The 25,454-nt window shown below is 43.9% G+C and overlaps 1 protein-coding gene across 5 annotated transcripts in view; it reads left to right on the top strand.

Moving 5' to 3' along the window:
- COG7 (component of oligomeric golgi complex 7) overlaps positions 1-24,796 on the top strand; it is a 50,145-nt gene extending 25,349 nt beyond the window's left edge. For all 5 annotated transcript variants that reach the window (XM_066576419.1, XM_066576418.1, XM_066576417.1 and 2 more), the window contains exons 8-18: positions 1,332-1,530; positions 7,007-7,134; positions 8,699-8,853; positions 10,574-10,690; positions 13,478-13,543; positions 17,994-18,177; positions 22,173-22,313; positions 22,649-22,732; positions 22,897-23,011; positions 23,275-23,418; positions 24,427-24,796. In XM_066576419.1, coding sequence (XP_066432516.1) covers positions 1,332-1,530; positions 7,007-7,134; positions 8,699-8,853; positions 10,574-10,690; positions 13,478-13,543; positions 17,994-18,177; positions 22,173-22,313; positions 22,649-22,732; positions 22,897-23,011; positions 23,275-23,418; positions 24,427-24,593 — 1,500 coding nt within the window. In that variant the 3' untranslated portion in view covers positions 24,594-24,796. The remainder of the gene's footprint in view (positions 1-1,331; positions 1,531-7,006; positions 7,135-8,698; positions 8,854-10,573; positions 10,691-13,477; positions 13,544-17,993; positions 18,178-22,172; positions 22,314-22,648; positions 22,733-22,896; positions 23,012-23,274; positions 23,419-24,426) is intronic.
- Positions 24,797-25,454: the final 658 nt, after the last annotated feature.

Below are 25,454 nucleotides of genomic sequence, written 5' to 3'. Positions count from 1 at the left end.
GTCAACAGCACTTGTTAATCTATATATATAAAATTGAATGTATGTCTGTCTGTTTGTTTGTTTGTCCTTTATGCGCTACTACACCATTCATCCGATCGCCATGACACTTTGGGAAGTTGTTGAGTACACGCCTGGGAAGATTATAGGCATAGTACAACTATCCTATGATAAATGGCGCGCGTGCGAGCATCGTCGACAGTTACGCCCCTTCCCCCACGTAGATCGTTCGATTTCCATCATTGCCACCAATTCTCTCACTTCCCGATGTCATAAAAACTTGAAATTTGGCACGAGCATTGATTATGTCAGAAATAGGAAAAGTTAATAGGTCCCAACTCGATTATTCAATTCTAAGCACAAAAGAATTAGCGTCCAAATTTTACGTACGGAATTTAATTCTCTCACTTTCCAATGTCATAGAAACTTGAAATTTGGCACGAGCATTGATTATGTCATAAATAGGTAAAGTTAATGGGTCCCAACTCGATTATTCAATTCTAAGCGCAAAAGAACTAGCGTCCAAATTTTACGTACGGAATCTAATTCTCTCACTTCCTGATGTCATCTATATATATATATATATATCTATGAATGTCTGTCTGTCTGTCCGTCCTTTATGCATTACTACACCATTCATCCAATCGCCATGAAACTTTGGGAAGTTGTTGAGTACACTCCTGGGAAGATTACTGGCATAGTACATCTATCCTACGATAGGTGGCGTGCGTGCGGGCATCGTCTACAGTTATGCCCCCCAGACAAAGATCGTTTGATTTCCATCTCAAGCACGAAAGCAAAAGGCATTATGAGAGACGGGATGCGTGTTCAACTACAAAATGATGCATCCGCCGAATGTTTCGCAAGACAATTGCTGGATTTTGAGAATGCTGAGGTAAAATGAAAGTTGCGCTGTGATTGGTTGCTATTTCTTATACTGCTGAGGTAACATGAAAGCTGCGCTGTGTTTGGTTGTTATATATTATACCACCGAGGTAACTTGAAAGCTGCGCTGTGATTGGTTGTTATCTAGATATATAAAAACGAATGTATGTATGTCTTTCTTCGCAGCAACGCGCGACGGGTAAGCTAGTAGTTTATAGTTTTCTACACAGCACAATGCAATATAAGTATAAAACCAATATTAAATAAGATATTTTACCAGCATGAGATTGGAGGGGTTCATAGCATGAAGAATCCCTATGATTGCCTGCTTTTAGGGCTGTCGTTTCTGGATGAATGTGGTTGCTTGCCTCACAAACTTTTTCCAACTAGAAACTTTTTGAGAGCCTCTGCTTGGTACATCCCTCATGGGATCTCTATTCTTGTCACAGATATTTAAGAAGCCTCATGAGGTGGTGACTGTTCTGCTGATACAGACTCTTGCCGCCATGGTGCCATCTATCGCCGTCTGCTTGAACACCGCCATGGAGAGGACCAGTCCCGAGTATAAGCTCAGTACTTTGCTGGAGCTTTTTCAGGCCACTGGCCACTTTGCTAAGGCTCTGGAAGCTGCTATCATGCCTCATATTGGTAAGAAGTGATTGTACGGTACCTGGAAATATTTAGTATTCTAGTTTCATATGTTTCTTTTTCCCTTCCTTACCATTCCCTTTAGCTTTGATCTTCCATTACCTGGAATTTATAGGCAATTGATGATGATGATTATGGCTGTTCCATTAAAGTGGTTGTTGCATAGCTACCATCCTTTTACCTTGTAAGGGTGTATAGAGGATATAATAGAGGAAATAATGGACTCGCTTCTAATCACAGCAAAGAGCAGTCTGGAGAATTCATGGAGACGTTCTATTACATGTTCACCTATTTATTTTTTGCAAGTATTTAATAATGTTTTTAGAACTTGGCATATTCACAAGATTCTCCACCTAGTAGAATGGATGCCCCTGTCTTCTATTCTGTAAGGTGAGGCAGCCAGTGGCAGCCACATGCAGGTGGAAAAGACTATAGAAGTTAAGAGATTTCCTGTTCACAGGATAGGTGATAATTAGCTGATCAATGGCGGTCCGACCACTTGAACCCCACTGATCCAGCAAATGCTGGTCTGAAACTTTCTATAATGATTGCATTGAAATGAAAGTAGCAGTAGTGAGCATGTGTAACAACCGGTTCTTTTGTGTGGGATGCTTCCAATCCTGGGTCCATTGGTTGGACCCCAACTGATCAACTAGTTATCCCCAATCCTGTGGATCGGGAATAACTTAATTTTGTGGAACAACTCCTTTTAAAGTAAGTCACTCGCCTATATGTAGTAAATGAAGCTAATCCCATTATATAATATGTTAACTGCAGATGACCGTAACTGTACTTTTTTTATTTTCCTGCATGATTTTGATTGTGAAAAATTGGACTTTCAGCACTTCCCTTCATGGTATGCAAATCATTATAGAACTGTCTGGTAGGAGGTTCCATGTTGAAAGTCACATGAGCTCTCTCTTCCCCTCAATACCTGCAAGCGCACCCCTCACCCTGATGATTGATCCCAGTATCAAGGCATGTGCGTGATATCATTGAGGCTATGGAGGGACAACTGGATGTCAATGCACATGTGCCAGGCTGGAAATGCAGCTCAGACACCCGACGTCTCCACATGTGCAGAAGACGTTAATTGCCTAAATGTAAGGGACAGGCTTTTTTTAAAGCAACCCTCCAGTCCTGGACAAATAAAGATGGCCGCACCAGCTTCTCTGACTAGCTGATGCACACTGTGTAATAGTACGCATGGGTAATCTAAGACACTGCTTGCTGCTCTGAATGGCCGATGCTTGAACACATAAGCAGTACTAGTCAGGCAGAGCCGCATGTAGTCTTAGACTGCCAATGCATACTAGTATACAGAATAGGCTTACAGACTTTCTTTAAAGATCCTCATTCTTCCGATAAGAGGGGCTCAACTCTTGGTCTTCCACCAATTAGACTTTTTTTTCCTCATATCCTTCTAACGTTTCTAGTTATCCAGTGACCAGGCTAGAGATGTTTTTGTGCTGTTTAGTTACTTGTAGTTTCTCTGGCTACTGTTTGTCTCTGTTCACATCTACGATGTTGATTTTGCTTAGAATAGAAGCTACAATGCTGTGATGGATCCATTGCAGGATGGACTTGAGCGGAGCCAGACATTACTTCTAACGTGGTCTATTGGCTTCTATTAGAACGCCCCTCCTTCGATGTCTAATATAGTGCTGCATTCAGAGCTGTTTTGTTTGGTCAAGAATAATGAAATCTGTGACGGAGGCCCCCTAAACTGCTTCTGATGTAGGTGCGAACAGAACCTAAAAGGGAACCTGTCACCAGGTTCCTACTGCCCAAACTACGGATGGCATGAACTTGGGACAGGTATGTACAGTGCTCCCATGTAAGTGGACTTTAAAGCTTGACTTGGAATGGAGCTCTTGAGTCAGAGGCGGGCCACGCTGACTTCTCCCCACCTGCATCATGTAGACTGACAGCTCTCTTCCTGCTTCTGTATAGGGAGAAACCTGTCAATCTACATGTTGCGGGTGGGGAAAAGTCAGCGTGGCCCGCCTCAGACTCGAGAGCTCCATTCCAAGTCAAACTTTAAAGTGTGTTTATTCTGAAACGCCGAGTTTCAGAATAGCACTTACAAGGGAGTACTTTGCATACCTGTCCCAGGTGCATGCTAACCGTGGTTCAGGCAGCATGAACCCTATGACAGGTTCCTTTTGAGGACCTTTTATAAGAACCAATGGTCAGGCAAATACTCGTTCGTTAGCTTATCATATCTTTTATGCAAGCAAAAAACTGCTCGCTCAGCAGCTACACATCTCTCCATGTAAGCAGGGAGAAGTACAGCTAAACAATGTTGGCTGTTTGTGGATGAACGATGGTCAGTACTATCCTCTGTTGCATGTGAACAGCCGCAAAGGAGCGCTGATCGACATGCTTTTTTTATTTTTATTGCACTTTCTTATATGATGACCTGCAGTTCTCCAATCATTCCTTTATTTTTAGGTCCATGGCAGCTGTATGTGGGCCAGGCCAGGGGCATAGCTGGGAGAAGGGGAGATGGCAGGGCACATGGTCTGGGTGTCGGGGCAGGAGGTGCAACAAGCCACTTTGCTTTGACCATGGTATTTTGATACTAGACTGGGGCAGCAAACTGAAAGAAAGACTAGCTACAAATCTAAAGTGAAAACTAAAAGAGGTAGAAAATAATAGTATTTGGAATTGGAGAAACTCTTAGTTGTGTAGTAAGGAACATATTCCTCCTGAGATTACACAAGTGCTGTCAAGCCTTATTCAGACAGCGTCATGGTCTGATTCTCCTTAAAGCTCCCTGTTCTTGGCTTCCAGACATTAGCATGGTCACTAGTGTTGGCTGATATCCACAGTAAGAGTTGTAAGGACACCACCGCTCCCTTCTGTGTCACCGGTTAACTTTTTGTCAATTCTTGACCAATGTAGAGATAATGAAGGTCAAAGCTGGACAAGTCCAGTTCAGTAGATTTATGCTGCCACTTTAGAGGATATTAGACTGTTCTTAAATACAAAAAAATCTCATCTGGCCACATATATAAAATGAGGCAGGTGATCTGCAGGGGTGTCAGACACACCTAAATTGATATTAATGGGCTATCCCGAGGCGAGATCATCCATGTTACAGTCCCAGAAAAGTCCTTTAACTCTTTGTTTATATGGGTGATTATAGGGGTTAGAGCTCAGGAACATAGAGCTCTAACCCCTATAAGGGTACGTTCACATGTCACATTTGCTGCAGATTTTTTTTCGTAGATTTTTCATGTAGATCTGCAGCAAATTTCACCGCTTCTTCAATTTGAATTCAGTTGAAAGGGTAAAACCTGATGCAAATCTGCATCAAAATCTGGCAAAAACTGTAGCAAATCAGCAACGCACGAATGAACCCTAGGACCCCTTTCACGCAGGCATATTTTTTCTCCATATTACGATTGTATTTTCTTAGGACATAATGCAGACCGCATACAACACCCGACACTTGGAGATAACCACACCTGTATTCACTTAAATGACATCTCCTCTCGCCTCCTGCCATCTAAACCCGGGGCATGTGTGGGCAGCGTATTGCCCGGCAGATGTACATAATGGTGATCACAGGCTCCTGTGACATTGTGCATGCGTTGAGATCCAACAAAGTGATGCAGGTACGCCAGCTGCTGATCACCTGGCATATGCACCATAAAAAGATGAAGCTACAAGGGACTATCATCACCATTAGGCACACGCACCGCTGCTCCATTCATTTCAGTGGGACCACTGGAGATGGCCGAGTGCTTCAATTCCAGCCATCTTTGGTGGTCCCATTGAATTGAATGGACCAGTGGTGTGCAATAGCTGCTGCCCTCGTATTGGGGTGCGCCAGAATCCTGTTCTCAAAATCGGTGGGGGTCCCAGCAGTCAGACCCCTAGTGATCTGAAGGTCTTCTCTGATCTTGTAGATAAGAGATCATTTTCATATATGGCACAAGCCGTTTAAAGGGATTATCTTGGGACATGTTTCTTTTTCTAAAGCTGACTGGCCTTGCTTTGGTAACATAAAAGAAGATCTACTCCCATTGTCTGCTCCCCCAAAGCTTTCATTTCCTCGTTGCCTGATCTGTGCTGGCCTTCACTTCCAAGAGGAGAGTTATGTCACTCCAGGTCATGGTATAACCAATAGAGACCAGCAGCACTCAAGTAATTCCTTTCAAGGCGAGGTAGAATAAAATGCAGAGCCACTAGACGAACCCAAACCAAAAAGGCCCAAATAGTAATCAAGAGACTGTAACAGAGATGTGGCAGCATAAATGGTGACATTTTTCAAGCTTGAAAAAGGCCACTTGAGGCCGAAACGTAACTTTTTTATGAACATGGAAGAATGAAATTTTGCTTTATTAAAATTTCACTATTTATGCTGCCACATCTCTGCTACAATCTCGTGACTCCAGGTCATGTGATCACTGCAGCTAATTACCAACTAAAGGTAGCTGGGGATGACTGAAGAAGTGACATGGCCCTAAGTGTCTGTGATGTCATCGCCGCTCCTTGTACCTTGAGGAGAAGATTAGCAGGAGAACAAAAGCTGTGGAAGAGCGGGAAAAGCGAGTATCTATTATATGTTACTAGAGCAGACTGAGCCAGTTTTGGGGGAAAAAACTAGCCCTAGATAACACCTTTAGGCTCCATTAATGTTATTGAACAGAAGCCACATCAGGGTGGATATTGCAAGAACTCGCCAAGCACTTTGGTGGATGTCCCTAGTTGCCCATTGATTGCATTTACTTCAGTGAATTAAATAAAAGCCTCTTATGACGTTTGCTTGGCCCCCTACGTGGAGTTACACGATGGAGAAACCTCCCTTTGTCAACTGTGGGAAGTCTATAATGAGAACTCTGTCTGACTGGTATATACTGCTGATCCCTTCTGTGTGCCAACTTGCTAGTATGTGAAGTGGCATCTGCAGTGGGCATTAAACAGTTGCCTGACTTGGATACAGACCAAGGAGATCAGTGCTTAGGAGGAGAACACTTGAAGCACTTAGAAGGCAACTCAACCTAAACCATACAGCTTTGTTGATGAGGAATGTAGTCCGGGCACACGTTACTTCCTAGATAGTACAGTGATGGCTTTGATGCCACCTAAGGCTTAGTTCATGTTTGCGTCGGAGTCTGGGGTGCAGATCCAGTGCAAAATCCCAGACGAAATAGCACAGCATTCGGTGTGACGGAAGTCCGTTGGACCCCATAGACTATATCGGGCAGCATTTGTTTGCGTCATAGAATGGATCTGTTCCAATAATGCAAAACAGAGTCCTCTAGCGTAGTTGTATGGCAAGCCTACGCCATTTTATTGAATCATATTAACCAGAACCTTTTGTGTTGACCGGAAATTAAGTCACATTTCAGATGCAAAATAGAAACTCCAACAAACACTAATGCAAAGTCAACTTCCCTTATTTTGATTTTCCTGTATCTCAATCCTACATATATATTCATTAGAATGTATTGGTTTGTGTCAGGGGAGCACAACATTGTGAAGGTGATGGAGCTGGTGGAGGCGGTGTATGGCGCGTACAAGCCGTTCCAGCTGCAGTACGGGAACCTGGAGGAGGCACACCTTCTAATACAGCTGAGCTCCATACCTCTGGTAAGAGATGTATAATGTAAGTATTCGGATCAGGTGGACACGGCATATTTCAGCACACCCAATGGCCAGCCTGTTGGCAGCTGTGCACTTGTTGCCTTATATGCAGTATTGCTTTATGTAGGATTGAAAAAAAGAAGTTCCAGAAGACCGCATACATACTGCTGTGTCAATGCAGAACATAACGGCAGCTATAGACATGACATCCCACAATATATAGATAGCCAAATTGCTACATGGAGGAGCGTTGCAGAGATGCAATATACTGATGAACAACAATTCATGCCTACTACAGATGGCAGGTGGGGCTGCTTAGTATTGTAGTTGCACATAGATAAAGCATATGAAAGGTGTCAGTCCCTCCAATACATGTGGTGCATCATGCAGGCTTACAGTCTAATAATGACACCTCATAAAATAAATTCCGGTGGGCTGCCCTGTACTTCGAAAGTGAAGCACACTGACACTGACCCCCTCGGGCTCCCCCAACATTTAAAGCAAGACCGCTTGCTGCAAACATAATTATAAATAGCAATAAATACAAGGTATTAGTGAATATTTTGGCCAAAATATTAATCCGCAATATAGAAAAGCGAAGGTACGCAGGGTCAGAGACGTATTCCTTTGTGGGCTCCCGCATGCGAAATCTGGATCGTTCGTGTGAGATCGACCTTAAGGGTGGATTCACACGAGCGTATTTTTGTGCGTACATAGGTGCATACATAAGTGCGCACCCATGTCCGTGCAAAAACGCGTGAATGCAGGTCGGTGCATTGCCTTCAATGGAGCTGCGGCTCCATTAAGGGCAATGGTCTGCTGGCACCCCATAATTGTTTTTCAGGGAAGGGCTGTACATATAAGCCCTTCCCTGAAAAACAAGAATTTTAGTATAAAAAACAAAAAAAAACAAACCTGTCCGTCGCTGCCATGTCCCCACGGGATGAAGAACACATCTGCCACATGCGGCAGATGTTTCCTTCATCCCTGCGAGGAAAAAGAATTCCCTGCTGCACCTGCCACATCTGTGACAGATGCAGCAAAGGAATTCTTCATCTTTGCGGGGAATAAAGAATTCCCTACCACAACTGTCACAGATGACAGCTGCGGTAGGGGATCCAGCTGCCGGCATCCTGTAATTGTTTTTCAGGGAAGGGCTTTAAAAAATAAGCCCTTTCTTGAAAAACAAAGAAAAGTGGTGTTAAAAAAAACAAAACAAAACAAAAAAAAAAACATACCTCCCTTCAGCTGCTGGGGTTCAGCCGTGTCTTCTCAGCGCTGTTCCCGGCTCTTCTAAGAAGTTCTTTTAGCAGGCGGGGATTTTAAATTCCCGCCTGCTGAAAGCGCTGCTTGTGATTGGCTGAGGTGCTCAACCAATCACAGGCAGCTCTCGCCTGTCATTCATTAAGCGAGAGCTGCCTGTGATTGGCTCAGGGTGCTCAGCCAATGAGAGAATAGGAACAGAGCACACGGTCATGTATAGATTATCAACCCTCTGCATGCAGGAAAAGCTCCGGTGCTCTTATCACATCAGTTGTATGCAAAGTCATGTTTTGTCCATGTCGTGCAGGAACACGGCGAGGCTCTAGACTGTGTCCAGGAGCTCTCGCACTCGGTGTCTCGGCTGTTCAGCTTGGCGTCGGGTGCCGTAGAGCGATGCATCAAATTGACAGACGGACTGGGGGTGTGTGGCCTACTACAAGCTCTGCAGGCACTATTTAAAAAGTGAGTATGTTCTCCAGTGCAGACCTCATAGTGCAAGCAAGCTTGGAAACAACCGATCAAGAAGTTCCCTTCTGCGGATTACGTACAATTAGGGCCAAATGCATTCAGGTCCGTTCTAGAAGGACTTGGGTCTTCCTCAGGTATAATCAATCATGCAATAACGATGGAAGATCTAGTGGAATGATATGTTAGATCTTTGTACAGAAGTATCATAGCCAAGGAGTGATCATGCATGAGTCTCTTAGGCTGTGATTACACCGCAGTGAATATGTTTGGTGTATTGCTCCTTCAGCATATGGCAAATATATTCACAGGCTCAACAGAGGCCAACGGTGTGCCAGAAGGAGCTAAAACACTGCATGGACCTCTTCTTTTTTACTGCATAGGGAACTTCAGCAGACTGCATTTTCCTATAAGAGCGGGCCACCGTAAAAGATACTGGCTATTGAAATCACAAGAAGATCTTCCAGCACTTCAAAAAGTAAATAAAACTTCTCTTTTATTACATTTCGATTAAAAGCAACAAACATAGGAGGAACTGATAAATAGCTTCCATTGCTAGTGATCAATACCTTTTATCAATTGCTTTTATTCAATATGTAATAAAAGTGAAGTTTTTTTGTTGACTTCAACAGTTTTGTCCACGACTGGAAATGACTATTTCCTTGTGTTCTTTGGATTGTTGATTGAAGTCCGGTGATGCTGGTTCATTTTTCCTTTATTTGTGTGGCTATACCCTGGCACACGTCATGGCATACTCCCAACGTTACTGGTTTAAATATCGCCTGACAGGAAATGTTTCAGTCTCATTCTCCCTATTTATCAATATTAATCATAGATAGGGAGAATGTAGCCCAATCAAAACTTCCCTTTTTGTTTTATGGTCTGCACCTTTTTGGCCTTGTAACTGCCTTTTACAAACATCCGGGATAAGGGATACATTTTAATCACTAGGGGTCTGATCACTGTGACCCCCAGCCATCCCAAGATCGGCACACCTCAAATGCCCCACATGAGTGTGAGCAATGATGTTTATGCTTAATTGCACCTCCGTTCACTTCTATGGGACAGACACAGATTGATGCACTTGGTAATCTCACGACGTACCATAGAAGTTAATGGTACGCTGGTCACACATGCACCACTACTACATTCGCATGGGGCGTTCGGGTGTGCCATTCTCGGGTCACAGAGACGGGACACCCAGCTATAAGAGATTTATCCCCTATCCTGTGGATAAAAGTCTTAAAGGGTTTTTCTCATTAAAGGGGTCTTCCGATTAAAGAAACATTTAAGAGGCAGTTTTCAAAAGTTGCACAATTAAAGGGAAGCATCTGCCTATTGCAGCCCCTTGTGGTGCTCAGTGACTTGTGTCCGCACTCAGTAGCCTATGCAGCTCGTGTCCTCAACGGCATCAAGTCATTTAATGTCACTGCTGTTGCATCAGCACCATGTCCCAGACGTTGTAGTAATTGGCAACACTACAAAATGGGCATTGAGCCAGTATCATTCAGCTGCAACTGATTTATCGGGGGAAAGTTTGTGGATATCATTAGCAGTTACTGGCATGGATGTTGTCAAACAAAGGCCAAGCCCAGTTTTGCTTGCTTACCGCTCTCTACCTGGCAGCATCCGTGCATCTTGACATACAGGTGTGAAAAAGCTGGTCACGTCACGGCTCCGCTCCAATGCTTTTCGCTTGCTGTGCTTTATTTCCCAGATATGTGTCGGATTTCACAAACACGCTGCAATCAATAAGAAAAAAATACAAGTTGGACAGTGTCCCCGATAACTTCTTATTCTTGGAAGATTGGACAGCCTTCCAGCATTCAATCAGGTAGAGGACCCTGAGAACTGGAGTCTCTGTATGTGAGTGTACCGAAGGCCGGATTGCACCCGAGAATCTCAGGCACAGTTCACATTGGAAAGCATGGACATTTAAGTGACCCTTTGATGTAACTCTAGCAGCCAGGGAAGATAATGCAGTGGAAATAGGAATGCAGCACAGCGCCGATCCAGTTGACTATTAGTTTAAGTATAAGGTACTTAATTCCAACAAGTTTAAACTACAGGAGGGGGACACGGAAACGCATAGCCTGGAGTTGGAATAAAGGACCTCATACTTACTGAATGCTGTCCTGAATCAGCACCATGTTGGGTTCCTATCTCCACTGCATTGTCTACACATGCTTATCCTGGTGAGGAATGGGCAGCCACCAGTCTCTTTAGGATCTATTTATGCCCCACTAATATTACCCACAGGTGAGCAGATTTAATCACGTTTAGCTGCAAACCTTTATGCCGCTCCCACACATGACATGCTAGCTATTTGTATTTTATTAGTGTTTCAAGCCAGGGATAATGCTAGCAGTATCACACACCCCCCTTCCCCCTTACTTTAAAAAAAAAAAAAATATATATATATATATACATACATACGCACACTTTAGAGAAAGCATAGGATGGCTTTTATAACACTGCGGCTCAGATACAGTGGCTCGGCTCTAGTATACATCTAAATAATTAAGTCACCATATAATAGATATCAGTTCTACACAGTGATAGTGATTACAGTGCGGTTACCTCCAGTGATCACAGGTGGCAGCTCCTCCGATTGGTGTGGTTAACGATCCCTTTTCTATCCAGGCCCTGACTGCCATGAAAATTTCTTGTAAAAATGATTCATCTCTGTGCACACCACTGATCCTGCCGCTACCCCAATGCTCCTCTCAGTGCCTTCCCATAGTAGTAATACCTGTTTTTTTTTTTTTTAAATCCCAAACTGTACTAGTGTCCCCTGTTGTGCCCTGCAAAGTAATAGTGCCTCAGTACAGTAATATTTATCCCATAGTGCCCACCACAAGAACTCATTTTCCTTCCCAGTCTTCCTCATGGTCAGGATGGCCCGCTCTTCTTTGTTCACCTCATGGTCAAGGTGGCCCCCCACTTTCGTGTCCCTTCATGGTTAGGGTGTCTCCCTGTAGTGCTACAGACCCCCTAAAGCTTCGGCCAGGAATGTAACATCTTGCCGTTTGTTTCTACAGCCCCTATACCGGCTATGCCTTTCTATGGTAACAGACAGCAAACCAGTCCTCTGTGGTATAATACTGCAGTCTCATAATCTCGTCCACTTGCCCCCTACTTTATGTTAATGTACAGTGCATTTGGTAGAGAACGGAATTAAAGGAACATGACTGCAGGATGGAGATATGACTACACAGTTTGCTGTCTGTTACCATGGAGATGCATAGTTTTGCATTGGAGCTGCAGCAACAGAACGACAGTAGAACATTTTTCAAAATCAATATCTATTTCGAAGTTGCTTCATTTTATCTGCATTGAGAGTATAAAAAATTGTTTCCGTAGGTGGATATAGCCTTTAATTATAGTGGTGTGGGGAGGGGGGAGAATAACATTTTCAACGTGGGTTTAATTATGTTGGAAGCATTTTCAGAGCCCCAAGTGCCATAACTTGCAGCGTGATGTAAGACAAGCCTGTACAAACAATGACGTGGGTCAGTAGAAGTCTTGCACCACCTTCTTGTGTCCACAAAGCCGATGGAACAGCATGTATGTGTACAGTCCCAGAGAACCTGCAGAGTCAATGTCCCGGGCTGTAAGAGACTGCAGTGACTAATGAGATTAAAGTTTGCCATTTGGCAGCTCACGCTTCAGGACATTTCAATAATATCTCTGTGCTGACCCCCATTGCTGTGCGATCACCACTCTTTATAGTTGGAGTATGTTGTGAACGCTCACCGCAGTCCAATTAAAGTCCATGAAGCCTTTCTCTTAGTTTGACATTTTTTTTGCTAATGTATAGATGTCAGAATTGGAAGCAAAATTGGCGTGATGCTCATAAGGCCGCCAAATCAATAGCAGTCTCATTGACTGTAATAGGACTGTAGTGTGCATGCGCTACATGATGTTGAGAGTGCCAAACTATACCCACCCCTGTACCAAGCTTCTTTGAGGTAAGATTGGGAATAGGATGTGTTTCCTGGGCAAGGGAAAAATTGTTCTAGGGCTCTCTCGTGGTAATAAGGCTTGCGACTAACTGTTGTAGTGGTTAATGGGGATTCCAACTCGCACCCCAATTGAAAACTTCCATGATATGTCAGAAGTAGTTTAGGTTACCTCACACATTGTGGAATTGGTGTGAATTCTCCACAGTGGAAAATCCAAACCAAAAACCGTGTCCATGTAAAAAAAAACACGTCAAAGCTCACACCATTGGTGCGGATTTCGATGCGGATCCGAAGCACACTTCACCTCAAAAACCACATCAAAATCTGCACCAAAATACACCTTAGAGTATGTTCACACAGCAGAAGTGCCCCAAAATTTTCGGCGTCCTACCGCGTCTTTTGGCGCAGATCTGCACTTGGAATTTGCCCTGTCAGTATTACTTCTTGACTTGGAAACTCGCTTTTTCCCATCAGAATTCCACATGCAAACAATTGACAGGGCAAATTATGTGTGTGCATCTGCGCCAAAAACTGCAGCACAGTGCTGCAGTTTTTGACACGTTTTTAGAGCCGGATGTCACCGCAAGAAATTCTGATGTGTGAACATATCTTTATACAGTTTTTCTGACGTTCTCATTCTTGTCTTTCTTCTTTAGGATCATAGCCGCGTGTGGAGAACTGTTACGGCAATGTGGCGACTTCGAGCAGCAGCTGGCAAGCCGGTAAGAATAGCAGTACTAGAATATATATATATATATATATATATATATATATATATATATATATATATATATATATATATATATATATATATAAAAATCTATAGCACCACATATGTAAAAGTCATGGCAAAGTGACAATTTGCTGAGAAAGTAGTACAAAGGTGACAAGCAATAGGACTGGACTTTCTGTTCTTACTTTTTTATAAATGGTCACCACAAAAGCAGTAACATGTCAATATCTCTGTCAATCCATCAAACACAACTACCAAACTTTGGCCGCTGCTTTTCATTTACTTATGTATGGAATTTCTTAAGTTGCGTCAAATTCCCCTTTAAAAGGGTTGTGCCAAGTTTTAAAGTATCGCCTATCAACAGGATTAGGGATAACTTTATGATCAGTGAAGGTCTGACCGCTGCGACAGCCATGATTACAAAAGTCCCCTCACGAGTGGAGCAGAGCTCCTTTTATCTCAATGGGAGACCCAAAAATTGCTGTTTTGAAGACTCAGCAATCTTCAATGCTCTTATTGAAATGAATGGAGTGGTGGCAGGCTTTATTCATTCAGGGACCTTTGGGATCCCCATTTGAGGGGGGTCCAAGCGGTCGGACCTCCACCGATATATACTCTATCCTATGGGCAGTGCAGTGATTCAGTGGCTAGCTCTGTTGCCTTGAAGCTCTAGAGTCCTCTCTACAGAGGTTGCCCTTGGTTCGGATCGGAACAGTGTTTTCTATGTTCTTCCCTTGTTTGTGTAAATTTTGCTTCGGATAGTCTGGTTTCCTACAACAGTCCAAAAACATACTAATTGGTAAATTTGGATTGTAAGCCTCTATGGCAACAATCTCTGTACAACACTACAGTATATGTATGTGCTATATAAGAAACAGTTTGTAAAGTAAAAATCTCTTGGCACAACCCCTTTAACCGGATAATTGGCCAAGCCAAATCTTTGTTACTAGTTAGTGCTTAATTGGGTTGGCCTATGAACAACATTTATCATTTATCCACGGACTGGTTAACAAGAACAGTAGATATAAGGTCCCCTGATTTAATGGAGTGGTGGTCACTAGAGATGAGCAAGTATACTCGCTAAAGGCATTTGCTCGAGCGAGCATTGCCTTTATCGAGTACCTGCCCGCTCGAGACTGCAGGTTCGGATGCCGGCGCAAGGGAGCGGTGAGGAGCGGCTGTCAGCAGGAGGGAGCGGGGGGGAGAGAGGTAGAGAGAGATCTCCCCTCCGTTCCGCCCCGCTCTCCCCCGCAGCTCCGTGCCCGCTGCCGGCACCCGAACCTGCAGTCCCGAGCGGGAAGGCAATGCTCGCTCGAGTATACTCGCACATCTATAGTGGTCACGCATTCACACCACCACTTCATTCACATTTACTGTGTGGGACTGATAGACATAGTCGAGCACTGTACTCTCATAGTAGATGAATATAGTAGCTCATCGTCCTTGAGCTTTGGTTCTTAGCCATGCTTCATGTCGAATGCCATGTATTCTATGTTTTAAGGACTCTCATCCACCATTTCCCTAGTCAAAGGGTCCGGTCTCTACATAGTATGCCCCTATCTAAGCATGCTGATAGTGTAAGACTTGTGTTGGGATACACCAATTTATTCATACATTTCCAGGAGGAATACCTGAGGAATGAGTCACAATGGAGTGTTGGTTTTCTTTCAGGTTACAAATTCACTATGCAGAAAAACAAGACCCCAAAACTTTCAGAACTCAAGTGTGTCTAATGTCACTTTTGCCATCTTGGCCACCATTGCTTCCTAGAATTTACAGAGCTCCGTTGCCACTTAATCACAGCGTAGAGATTTATGCTACTGGACATTTCAAGTAAAGGTCTATTCCTATGAATCTCAGAGTCAGAAATATCTGAGTAGTGCCAAATGGGGTTTGATCTTTTTAGAGACCAGCCATTCTACAAATCGGCAGCGCTCTGAGATCAGAGATTTCACAAATGTAATATATGACCACTCACGTCCTGGCGCCATGATGTCAGGATTTGGGATGGTGACGCTGCAGACTCTGATTGGCTGCAGCAGTCACTTGATATCCGCTGGACCGAATACTCTGATTAGCTGCAGCGGTCACCTGACATGGGATCCCTGTTCTCAAGATTGATGGGGGTCTCAGCAGTGAGATCGTTGTCAATCCAACTTTTATATCTATCCTGTGACTAGGTGATATAAGGTCATTCTGGTTTAACCCCTTTAACAAAGAGATTAATTAAAGGGTTAAAAGTAGGGACATCTGGTTCCTTTCATCATTTCAGTGTTTCCAGTCATATCAGTGTCAATATTTCCTGTGCTCTATGGGAATAAACATGGTGTCCCCTGCGGTATTATGCTTGTGCTGTGTGTACCCGGCGTGTTTGTTTCCGTCTCATTTTCCTGCTTGTCGTAGATCAGATAGCATTGTCAGCGTTAATCTGCCACTTTGGAAAGGTGTGTTGTGGTTTGATATTTTGAACCTTCCAAGTCTTAAGCCACAGATTTTTTTAAAAAAATGTCTTAAATAGTCTCTGCACTTACAGACAACTTGGGATAATATGATAACAAATTTGATAACTGGCAAAAGTGCAAATCACTTTATTTACTTGAAATAATGTTTTAATGCTGAAAAATTCCTCTGAAGTGCTGGCCACTAGGGGGGCTCCCTACCTTCTATTTTGTGGTCCAGTACCTGTAGTCATGTGAAGTTAGTTTCTAGAGACCGAAACACCTAGACAGAATATAGGAAGTTTGTGTGTATGGAGTCTTTTTTTTTTTGCTGCTGTCTCATGCTGTCCTAGAGGTCTATGTAGAGAGGAGCAGGAGGATTGAGCTGCTGGAGGGGGACAGAGACAGCGAGTCCTAAACAGATGGTTTGCTGCAGCTTCTAGTAAGTGATTTACTGTGTCACGGCTGCTGAAATCACATCTGCACTGCTCAAGGCTGCTGTACAATGTCTTGCATGGTGCTGTTACTTTTGAGGTACAGTAAAAATTACATGTTCTCTTTAGTCTGGGGGTCAATATAATTACAGCAATACCAGATTTATAAAGATTTTTAAAGTACGAGGGGCGTTCATTAAAGATTTCCCCTGACCCGTTTCCTGTGGACTGAGAACAACGAAACTTGGCCCAGTTAGTAGTCTTTCTCTACATAGGTGCCACCTAGGGGAATACACTTCTCCCATCTCTTTATGCAACTGCAAACACCTCGTAGTGCTGGTTAAATAAAATACTACCTTTCTAAGAAGAGACAATTCGCTTTCTGTTGTCATTATTTAACCCCCACTAATATCTTTTTTTCGTTTTTACATCTATTAGGTTGGATGAGGGATCGTTTTTGTGAGGTGACCTGTAGTTTTTATTGTTTTTGACGTACATACAGCTTTTGATCGCTTTTTTTATTCAGCCTTTTTTGGAGACATGGTGATCAAAAAATAATTATATTTTTTAGGATGTTTACTGTGTGGGATTAATAATGTGATATTGTGGTAAATTGGACTTTACAGAAGCAGCTATACTTTTAAAACCTTTTTTAAGATTTTTTTTATTTTTTCTAATTAAAAATCTTTAATTTACTTATTTTTATTTTTAGTCCCCACAGCATTGCATTATACTGTGCTTTGAGCAGCGTTCTGTTAAGACTTGCCACAGGCACGTCTTAACAGGCGCACATTCATAGCAACCCTGGAGCCCCAGGCTGCCATTCCACCAAAACTACACCCCATGATCTAATTGCGTAGTAGAGACCCTTTGGGATATCCAGTCCTGATCAGAGTTGATAGCAGCATTTAAAGGATCAACAGCTGTGATTGCATTTATCTCCAATTGTAGCTGTTGCCAACAAGTATCGGCTGTCAAAGATCTCTGAAACCTGCCGTGTATGGCGTGGCATATAATGACATGTACTGTAAATGTACGGCGTTCATCAGAGAGTAGTTAAAGAGGACTTATCCACTCTCCAATTAGTTACAATCCCCATGTAATACAAGTTCTACAGAATCCATTCTTGGGGTGCATTCACACGCAGCTGATTTGCTGCAGCGTTATTGCAGCAGATTATCACCATTTAGTGCTGTCTGCTGCAAATGGTGCAGTTTTCCCAAAATTCACCATGTGCGAACATCCTTAGAGTTTAGCATTGAGTTCTTCCTCTGTTATTCCTCCTGGAAATGTATGACTACTGTATATTGACAACTGGTTGTTAAAGGGGCATGCCATTACAAACGTTGAGGGTTCTTTCATACTTGCAGGTTTTGAAGCCAAAATCAGGTGTGGATCAAAAAAGGGAGAGATGGTATACAGCACAAATACTGCATCTCCCCTTTTTAGCATCCAGTCCTTAGCAGGATCTACAGACTACCAGATGCTGGATTAATATGCTTTTATTGCATGGAGTTGTGATCATGTCTCTGTTTCTGCACATTTTTGCTTGTCGCACGTCTCTCAGGATCCTGTCCACAGCCGGTAAGCACCTGTCGGAGTCCTACAGCCCCTGCAGCCTCACCGGCATGCAGGAAGCGACCACCACCGAGCGCAAGAGCTGCAAAAACCCCTGGCAGGAGTACAACTACCTCCAGAAGGCGGACCCAGGCGAGTATGCCAGTCTGATGGAGACATTGTACATGCTGAAGGTGAGCTCTCACCCTGAGAACACAGCCTTTCTTTATTGGTCTTTACGCACCACTGCCATGAAAGTTGATATTCGCTGCGGACGAGCAATCAGTGATCTTTCTTATGTAATAATTGTGTCCTCCTAGGATTAGCTCCTCCAATATTTGCTATTCTGAAATGTATCTATTTTCATCAACCTCTGGGTATATTTTCTTTCTCTCTCTGGATTCTGTAGACTTTTTTTCGCTCCACTGTTGTATTTGTTTCTTCTTAAAGTGACACTAAACCTAAAGTTCTTTTATATCTCATTGGCTATCCTATGAACAATACTTACCACCAATACAAAGTGTCATAGCTGGAAACCCTGCTGATCTCTAGAATGGTGGGTGGTCCTGAGACTCCGTTCTGGGCAAGGTTGAATGGGGTGGTGGTCACGCATTCACCCTGCTGGTCCATTCAGTGTCTAGAAGACTGATGGAGATGCTGAGTGCTGTACTCGGCTATCTCTGTTGGTCCCATAGACTTTAGATGGACCATCAAGGTGCATGCATTTCCATTGCCCTATTCAAACTCATCCAGAACAGGAAATCAGGACCACCATTCTAGTAATCACTGGGGGTCCCAGCAATCATACTGTGATAGGTGATAAATGTTATTCGTGGGATAATCCCCGTTAAGACACATCAAATTTTTTTGGTTTTTTTGCCTCATCATATTATGAAAGCCAAAACTTTTTTTTCTTCTGTTGATGTAGCTACATATTGCAATTTCATTACAGCATTTGCATGAAGTGTATCTGCTCGAGCTCTGCCTATAAAATCACTGGTGGGGTCTGAATGCAGTAAACCTTTCATCTCATGGGTTCATGGGTTAAACGACCATTGCAATTGGCTGGCAGCTGTCAATCACAGCCCGTTCACAGATGATTCCTCTGGCACAACTGCTGCGCCAACATCATCACAGGAGCCGTAATAGTACAGCAGGTTTGTGCTAACTTCCTGCCTATAAAGTACTATTACAGCAGAAGGGGTTGTAGTTTCCTCATACCAACCATATCAGGCTGAGAAGTGTTCATCAGTCCATAGCCAATTAAAAAAAATTCTGTAGGCTCCGGATTTTACAAATGTAAAGGGATATTCTGGGACTTTTACTATTGATAACCTATCCTTGGGGTAGGTCATCAAGAGTTGATTGGCGGGGTCCTCTACTCTGGATCCCCGATTATTAGCTGATTTTCTGTCCCAATGTCAGTTCAGTGGGCCAGACGTCCTCATTGGTGGTCAGAGCTGGAAGTGTAATAGATGGCTTCACTCCCATTGACATCAATGGGAGCAACGCCTTCTATTACACTTCTGGCTCTGACCGCATTGAGGAGTAGGATGGGTAATAGAAGGCATTGCTCAGATTATTTTCAGTGGTAGTGAAGCCATCTATTAAACTTGCAGCCCTGACCACTGATCACCCTCCTTATGAGGCTTGTTAGGGTCCCAGTGAACAACTGGGGACCTTCAGGACTCTCGTTAGCAGGATTGTGGTGGTCCAGTGGACGGACTCGTATGATCAGAAATGTAAAAAGTTACTCAGCACTTCAGGTAGAGGATATCTAGACTTCAAAAAGGTGGTGACAGGTGAATTGTACAAAGTCACGGATCTAAAAGAGATGTCTAATAAAGATAGCCCACGTGCCATCAGGAACGAGTGCTATGGCTTCCGTAGCTATAGAAGAGCCTGGAAGCGAGGAAGGGTGTATAATCATGCATTATCTATAAGATAAATGCAATAGATAGCGGCTGATTAAAAAAAATTGGTGCAGTGATTTTGATCTAGGGTGAGGATTGCGCCCATTGCCATCCCTTTAAATCCACCCCTGGACCTGGCCAGTCCATGCAGTACATGGTTGCCATATAATGCAACATTTCCCAAACCCCTTTATTGTATTCTTCCTCAGTAAAGCACCCCTTTCCTTGCTTTGACTATGGAAATTTTACCCAGTACTGACCTAAACCACAAAAGATCTGAATCGTAATTGGCAATTCTACTCATGTAAGCAATGATTACAATTGGCAAGGCTGGGTGGATCATCTTCGCATGGTATATAAATAAATATGTGCAATAATTTCTAAAGCTTTTGCCAAGTTCTAGTTCAGGTACTGATTGTTCTGTTCAGAGCCGTTACACTTGTGGCACCGCCACCGCTCCGCCTGGCACGGCTCCTGCAGTTACAGGTATTGCCATGCTTCTGCTGCCCGCACTTGACATTCAGTGGGTCAATGTTCCCAAGATACGTTCCCATCAATCAGCAGTATCATTACAACAGTTTTGTTCTGTGTATTTAAAGGATTAAGTAGCTAAAGTATTAACCGTGGCGGAACAGAACACCCAGCGGTGGGATCGTGGTACCACAGCTCAGCTCCTACAGGAAACCCAGCCATGCCAATTGTTCACTATTTGTGGGGTAAACACTCACAGCCCATTGATTTTAATGGGTGCGGTGTAATGCTAATTGCTTCCCTTGCTCATAACAGGGAAGCCTTTCAAAGCAAAAGGGTTTTGTCCAAACCAGACGGCCCCTGAGAGCATTTCTGCTTAGTAACACATTTCCAGTAAGCAATGGTTCTTGAACCGTCCTGTTTATCAGGTTGTCTTAAACTCTGGTCAGCTGTTCCTAAAGGGACGATTGTCCTCCAAGTTCTTGCTGAACTTGTCGTCCCGTGTACAAGCGTCTGCCAACAGGCACTGAGCGAGCAATTGTTTGCTTGTCAGTTGCTTGGTTTTTACCAGAATTAAACACTAAGCGACTATATGGCCATGTGAACAGGAGCTGCTTAATCTTGGAGCGACTCCTGTTTACCGTGAATGGAGGTAGAAATGATCCCGGCTGCTCCGCCTCCATTCACTTGAACTACTATTGCTCCTGTGTAAAGCACAGGAGCGATAGTTGAGGGGTAGTTTGTGGGATGCAGGATAATTATCTAATTGGTCGGGAACCTGACCACTGACTCCCCACACTCATGCCAAGAATGAGGATCCCAAAAGTCCTCGAATGAATATAGCATAGTGGTCGTGCATGCGCCGCCTCGCTCCATTCAAACTCTGACAGTTTCATTGAAATGAATGGAGCAGTAGTGTGCAGGCATGACCATGGCTTCATTCCTTTTGGAGGCCTTCGGGATCCTTGTTCTTATGATAGGATGGACCCCCATATCGGACACTAGTATTTTGTGGGGAACACCCTTTAACAAGAGATTTTCACCTGAGTATATTGGTCAAATATGTGCGAATGTTGGGTTGCTGACCACTGGAACCCCCTTGGATTGCTAAAACAACAAGGCCATAGAACTTGTTTAAGACAAGCAGGTCACTGTGAGCCAATGGCAAACCTCCTGCTGTGTTTTTATGAAACAGCCCAGTAGACAACCCAGCACCATATTTCAATTCTTGCCACAATACTTAGTTGTGGTTGGCTGTGTTTCAGAGAAAAGGACGCAGTTACTTTGTTCTAGGCACCATTGGGAACTCGCATGATCTACTGAATCCATTGATAGAGCGGCCACCAGGTGAAGACTGAATGAGGAGGTGGCCATTGTAAGGAGAGCACCACCAGCTTGGCCATCTCCATGTTCATTCTCCGCCTGTATGTGGTAATCGCCTCACAAGGCAGAGTTGGGGTCATGAGATCCTCATAGGATGGGGTCTCATAGGTGGACCCCACATCTACCAAAAATATATAGATTGTTTTGTGGAGGCGCCATACATGGACTTGCCTTTTTTTTTTTTTTTTTACCTTTACTGACTATGCCATTATATCTTCTTTTTCCTATCCTTTTTCCTTCCTTTTCTTCTTTTTTCGCCACAAGTTAAGTGATATCATTGCACGGGTAGCATTTCTCGCAATGATAATTTATTACATTGTCCCTGCTATACTTATGTACATTTGTATATGTTCTTTACCCTGTGTGTGTTGTGTCTGTAGCTCAGATCACAATTGTGATAACCTTATGCCTTGTGTACTCAGGAAAAAGGAGCAGTCAGTGCTAATCTTCTGGCTGCTGCCCGTTCCGATCTCGCCCGCCAGAACCAGGTAGCTCATCAACTGGCCTTTGATTCTGTCTTTCTAAGGATAAAGCAGCAACTTCTGTTAGTGCCCAAGATGGAGGTGAGTGCTCGCTTCTACTATTCCTCTTGTTCAGCGCCACCACTTCTTGAAGGCTCCTGAAGGTAAAACTACTCTGTGCTTTGGCTACCTGGAACTTCAATAGTTCAGATGTTCCTGTAGGACTTTGCAAAGTTCCTGAGCAGGTAAACTCCTCTCCCTGACGCCACATTACACTTCTAGCACCTTTCGCTGCTTTACTCATCACCCTTTGTTCCTTTCTGCCACACTGGGGACTGGCAGCCATCTTTGTAGGTGGGATTGGCTAGGTTGGAAGTACTTGATTATGCACCCATCTGATTGTCTGTCTGTCTGTCTGTACTGTATTTTATTATCAGAGTTGGGGATATGAAGACAACAGTGAAACATTGACAGAGGACTTGCCGACATTCAGCCTCACTCCTCTGGAGTACATTAGTAACGTAAGTGTGTACTTTCTGGTGATATCAAGCCTACTTCAACAGAGGTGATTGATCACCTTTTCCTGAATAGTTACGTAAATACATTTCATGCTGCCATATTGCTGCACTAGTAGAACTACACAACCACCCATCTGAGAACCGTAATGTCACCTTTGTATTTTCAGATCGGGCAGTACCTCATGTCTCTCCCTCTGCATCTTGAGCCCTTTGTGACCCCAGAAGATTCGGCTCTGGAGCTTGCGTTGCATGCCGGAAAATTGCCCTATCCTCCTGAACAGGGTGAGTTCATGGTAATTGTCTGGAAAGTTGGCTGCACTGGAAGCATTGATCACTCGGGTGATTGCAGGTAACTCCACCTGCACCTATTCACCTCTTACTGGCCTTTCGCTGCCAAGTTTATTATATCGAGTTTACAAAGGCTTCCATATAGTATACACCCAGAAAACATGCAAAACATTGTCAAATATTTACACTTCTCAGACTTAGAAAAATGTTTAGGTTAATAATTTTGGCTGACTTAATACACTTTGTGTACATTGCAGGGGAAGAGACCCCAGAACTGGACAACATGGCTGATTATTGGCTGGGATCGCTAGCCAGAGCCACCATGCAGACGTACTGCGATGTCATCCTACAGATCCCGGTTCTCACACCGCACTCCAGCAAGCAGCTGGCAACGGATATAGGTGAGAGGTCACAAGTCTTTATTATAGCGGACAAATACTGTGTGATGAATACACTACATTGTCATTTTCTCTTTATGCAGTGTCTATATATGTTCCACCTGGAGCATTTAGCATTTCTCCATAGGATAGTTAGGAACGGCCCAGATCATAAGAACATGTGGATGTAATACCACACTCCCCATTGTTGTTTGTAATATCCGCAATTAAAGGGGTTGTCACGGACTTTTACTATTGATGATCTGTCCTCAGAATAGATCATAAATAGTGGATTGGTGGGGGTCTGCCACTCAGGATGGATTGGCATGGGAGTGTGTGTGCACAGCATGCAGCCAGTAGTCCAGCTGTATGATCAACACTGAATTTTGGCAGTGATGACCTTGGATTGGGAAGCTGGGTAAGTATAAGAAATACCTCCCCAGACTCCAGTAAGCACTTTAACTTAGTTTGAGCAGGAGTTCGGGGCTCAGCAGGTGTGACATACATATGATATACCCTCTAAATCTGAGGTACACAACCCGGGAGCTGCATGAAGCCTATGAGATTTTCTGTCCTCAACCTTGAGTACACAGACTTGCCTTTAATTTTTATAATGGGTCTCGGGAGCAATACAGTTTTACAATCTTGCACTCAGACCAGAGAAGGTTGTGCACCCCTACTGGATACTATGTGGGGTCAGACAATCCCAGATCACATTGCAGGTTTTCTCAGTTAGTAGATCACAGGACGTCATATGGTTTGGGCTTCCCTTGCTGGTATCGCTGGGGAATTACTTGCTAGGTGCACACTTTTCCTAAAGCAAATCTAATAGATGTTGGTGTAATGCAAAGACACCATCTAAAGCAAGAGCTATTTGTTTAATTGACTAATACTTGCCATGTGGGGTCCTGAATGCGGGGTCCAGAATACTTGCCATGCGGGGTCCACGTCTTACTTCCAGTTCAGTGGATGCTCCCTAGAGCATTTGTATAGCATAGCTTCATCTAACCTTGTTTTATGGTTTCTTCCTAGATTATCTAATCAATGTCATGGATGCCCTGGGCCTGCAGCCCACCCGCACTTTACAGATGATCGTCACTTTGATCAAGACCAAACCTGAAGACTTCAGACAAGCAGCAAAAACCTTACCCAGGAAACTATCTTCCTCCATTGCAGCAATGAGAAACATTGAGTACTAATGGACTCCGAAGTAGTATTAACACTTTTTACCTGTATGCTCGGGGGAGTCACATCACATGTATCCCAGTGGGATCTTACGGATGGAGAGTTTATAATCCGGTCTGGTACTCCTAGAGATAAAGTACTGTGGTAATATAACCTGTCCTTGTATTATGGGATCTCCTGAAAAAATTACTGCCAAATATAAAGAGAAATGACTAGATTTATTAGGCTGCATCCGGATTTTGTTCTGTTTTATAGGAAGTTTAATATGGTTTGCAAGTGTTTTCACAAAAGGCGCCTGCGCTACTCTATAAAGGGAACCTTATGGCACAACGAGGCATGGAGGTTGCTCATTATCATATAGCAGCTGAGAGGAGTTGGAGGACTTAAAAGCTGTGGTTAAGATCTTAACCCCTTACGTCCTCCCGAAGTGGGCTTTATTCTCTGAGGACGTAAAAACATGCGTCCTGCAGAGGATAAAGCCCCTCGGGCTGTGGACGTGACAGCTCCATGCTGTTGGTGTCCGCAGGTAGCTGACAGCATGGAGCTGTCATGCCGGGCTGTTCGGACCCCCCCCCCCCGGCATTGCAATCGGCGCTATGCAATGGATAGCGCCCATCGCAAAAAAGTAAATAAAACTGCAAAAAAAGTGACATATTCAGCTGCTCTGATGGATCGGATCCATCGGAGCAGCTGAAATTACTCACCGAGGTCCGCCGCACGACTCCCCGCTGTCCCGATGCTCCGGGCGCCGTAGCCGTCCTTCTGCGCATGCGCGCCAGGCGGCATTACGTCAGCCGCATGCGCAGAAGGCCCGGCGGCGTGGGAGACTTAAAATCTCCTGGCTCCTGGGGTGAGCGGTCCCCGGTACCGCGATC

Source organism: Eleutherodactylus coqui, chromosome 8, assembly GCF_035609145.1.
Source record: "Eleutherodactylus coqui strain aEleCoq1 chromosome 8, aEleCoq1.hap1, whole genome shotgun sequence".
Taxonomy (NCBI): domain Eukaryota; kingdom Metazoa; phylum Chordata; class Amphibia; order Anura; family Eleutherodactylidae; genus Eleutherodactylus; species Eleutherodactylus coqui.
This window is presented reverse-complemented; position numbering and strand designations above follow the sequence as displayed.